We start from the raw sequence: 3,172 nt of genomic DNA, 5'->3' as shown, positions 1-3,172 counted from the left end.
GAGGGGGGGCGGCGGAGAATATATGACATTCTTTTCTTTCAACCTCTGTTGACCACTCTCAGTTGTTTCGAAGAGTGGGATGGCTCAAAGTCTTTCCTCCACAATCATACCCTTGTTTGGACCACGAGTTAGAACTTTCTTGCGCGGGTCCATTTTCATGGATTTCTTTGGCAGCAGAGTATCAGGATTTTCTGAAGAAGCAGCTTGGTCGATCAGCTCAGCCTCGGGCGTCGACCACTTCTTTACTTTTGAACTTTTTTTTTCTTTTCCTTTTCGGTTGCAATATGTGCAAGAAGACAAAAGCCTTCCAAAGCCAATAGTCGAACGTCAATGTTCTTTTTGCTCGAACCATCAACCATAATGTTTTTGATTCGGAAAACCGGGAGATGTTGAATGAAATATGAAAAATGCAAGCCTCCATGCCCTATTTATTGGGAACGCTGGGCACAGAACACAAGGGCAAAAAAATTATATATATATATATATATATATATATATATCTATATATAAATTAAGGTTATATATATATATATATATATGTATATCAACATGATTGTTAAAGAGATTAAGCCGCTAGGATGGAGCCTCAAATGATTAAAGTTCTAAGCCAAAAAGCGTGATCTAAATTGGCCAAGCAGTCGACTGATTACATGACAGGATTGACCAATACATTATCAACAAATGGACCTAGTTGGTGGACCCTGTCAATAGACCTGTCGACCGACTGACTTCTCGTAAAAAATGAATGAAAGTTTATGATCAATCGACTGATTCCCTCAACAGGAATGATCTTTCATGTGATCGACTGACATAATCGATCGACCATGAAGCATCTGGCGATCGACAAAGTATTATGTTTTACTTTTATTATAAATATATTTTTTACTAGACATGCAGTTATTACAATTTTTCCATCTCTTTTGTAATTGTTATTTTTAGACTCGTATAAGTAGGAGGTCAAAATACGAATAAAGAAATTTTCATCTCTCTCTCTCTAATGTCTCTTTTTCTATCTCCTCTGAGTTGTTTCAAAAGACAATTTAGTATTTAAGAATTAAATATATAAATGCACAAGAAAAAAACATGAGTGATATTCATATAATAACAACCTTAAAATAACAATCAAATTTTCTATCAATTAACTTGCGTCCCCCACATTTCAATACAAAAAACTATGCGCCCAATTGCAGCGAATTAGATACGAAACCCCGTCCAGATTCATTCCAATACTCACCCCATAATTCCCTTAAAAAAATACAAAAAACAAATTCCGGTCCAGATTCATCCGGGTATATTCCCCTTTTAACCTAACCTCGTCGTTCCCACCGAGACGAAGCAGAAAAAAAAACAGAACCAGAGAGCACTCACTCTGCAGCAAACATAGGAGCTATGGTTCTCGAATTCAACAACGCCTACATCCAGGCCGAGGAACACCGCCCAAAGCCCTCCATCTCCGAAGCCGGCGGCATCCCTATCATCGATCTCTCCCCTCTCGCCGGCGATGAGGAATCGCTCGCCGATTTGATCGCCGGAGTGGGATCCGCCTGCAAGAATTGGGGGTTTTTTCAGGTGATCAATCACGGCGTTCCGATCGAGTTTCTCGAGAGGATTCAAGCCTCTGCGAGGGAGTTCTTCGCCCTACCTCTGGAGGAGAAGAGACGAGTGAAGCGAGGCGAGGAGAATCCGCTTGGCTATTACGATGCGGAGAACACGAAGAACGTTAGGGATTGGAAAGAGGTGTTCGATCTCGTTGTAAATGAGCCGACGGTGGTGCCGGCGACGGAGGATCCCGACGAGAAGCAAACAGATGTTTTCTGGAATCAGTGGCCGGATTTTCTTCCGGGATTCAGGTGACCTAGTTGCTCTAAATTTCATCCATGAATTGTTTGGTTGCTCTGCGCTTTAATTGTTCGATAATTGTTGAATCTGTGATCTATCTCGAGTTAATGTTTGATGAAATATGAAAAATTCAGCTGGTTTTGAATTGCATCGTCTGACCATGGATCTTACCGTTTTTCTGAATTGATTAATCTTAATTTTAATGCACTGATTCTAAATCTTTACAGTGAAGAAATTTTCAGTTGGGGAGAAATGATTAAATTTGTTTTAATTCATGGGTTGAATCCAAATCAGTTAAGGCATAGAATCTAGCAAAAGGTGAGATTTGCTCAATAAGGGAGAAAATAGGTGTTTTTGGTAAGGGTGTGAATGAGTGAGTTGAGCTCGAGTTACTCTCGGCTTGAGCTTAATTATTTTAATTGAGTACGAGCTTGAGCTCGAACTTTATTCTACGAATTCTAGTCCGCTCACTAGCCGGCTTGTTTAGCATGAAAGAGAAAAAAATTACTAATTTAAGCTAATGTTATAATTAAATAATAAAATAATGGAGATTTAGAAAAGAAATAATAAAAAATTATTTGATATAAAAGTTAAAATATATGTTTTAAAAACTTTTTAATAATTTCAAGAAAATTATTCAAATTTTAATGAATTTTAAGTATATTTTTTTTAATTATTTTTTGAAGAAGTTGGCTCAGGAGTTAATGAGTTGAGTTTGGGCTGGTTTGAGCTTAGCTTGTTAGTTCATCGAGCTCAGTTTATAAGCCACTTATCGAGTCGAGCCCGAGTCAACTCACGAGTCAGCTTGGCTCACACTTCTAGCTTTCGGGCTCTTTCGCCCCTTTTATTCTACGAGCCCACAAGATCCTAATACATGTCATAATTACTCTATTTAATGAAGTAAGAAAGGGAGAAATACAATATTACATCTTTATCATTATTATTTTTATTTTTTTTATTTGAACCCTTAGATTACCTCGATATTCATACATGTCATTTCTGGCTTTAGAGATATAATTAAATTTTTTTTTAATTCATATGAATGATTTTAAAATCCTAATTTTGAGAACTACTTTATGAACACCAGAGATGCATGTGAAGAGTATGTGAAGAGGGTGGAGAAGTTAGGCTTCCAGCTTCTGGAGCTAATATCCCAAAGCCTTGGCTTGCCTGCAAAACGCCTGAATGGGTTCTTCAAGGAGGACATGAATTTCGTGAGGTTGAACCACTACCCTCCATGCCCGGAACCCAAACTGGCTCTCGGCGTCGGCCACCACAAGGACGGCGGCGCTCTCACAGTTCTCTTCCAGGATGATGTAGGCGGCCTCGACGT

At 38.7% G+C, this 3,172-nt stretch overlaps 1 protein-coding gene across 1 annotated transcript in view; it reads left to right on the top strand.

Annotated features, from left to right (window-relative positions):
* Window positions 1-1,234: 1,234 nt before the first annotated feature.
* LOC110038573 (protein DMR6-LIKE OXYGENASE 2-like) overlaps window positions 1,235-3,172 on the top strand; it is a 2,500-nt gene continuing 562 nt past the window's right edge. Inside the window, 2 exon segments of the mRNA XM_020743447.1 lie at window positions 1,235-1,850; window positions 2,927-3,172. The exon segment at window positions 2,927-3,172 is cut by the window's right edge and continues 4 nt beyond it. Coding sequence (XP_020599106.1) covers window positions 1,390-1,850; window positions 2,927-3,172 — 707 coding nt within the window. The 5' untranslated portion in view covers window positions 1,235-1,389.

This window comes from Phalaenopsis equestris, unplaced genomic scaffold (genome assembly GCF_001263595.1).
Source record: "Phalaenopsis equestris unplaced genomic scaffold, ASM126359v1 Scaffold233139, whole genome shotgun sequence".
Taxonomy (NCBI): Eukaryota; Viridiplantae; Streptophyta; class Magnoliopsida; order Asparagales; family Orchidaceae; genus Phalaenopsis; species Phalaenopsis equestris.
The sequence above is the reverse complement of the archived record's forward strand: the minus strand, read 5'-3'. Positions and strand labels throughout refer to the sequence as shown.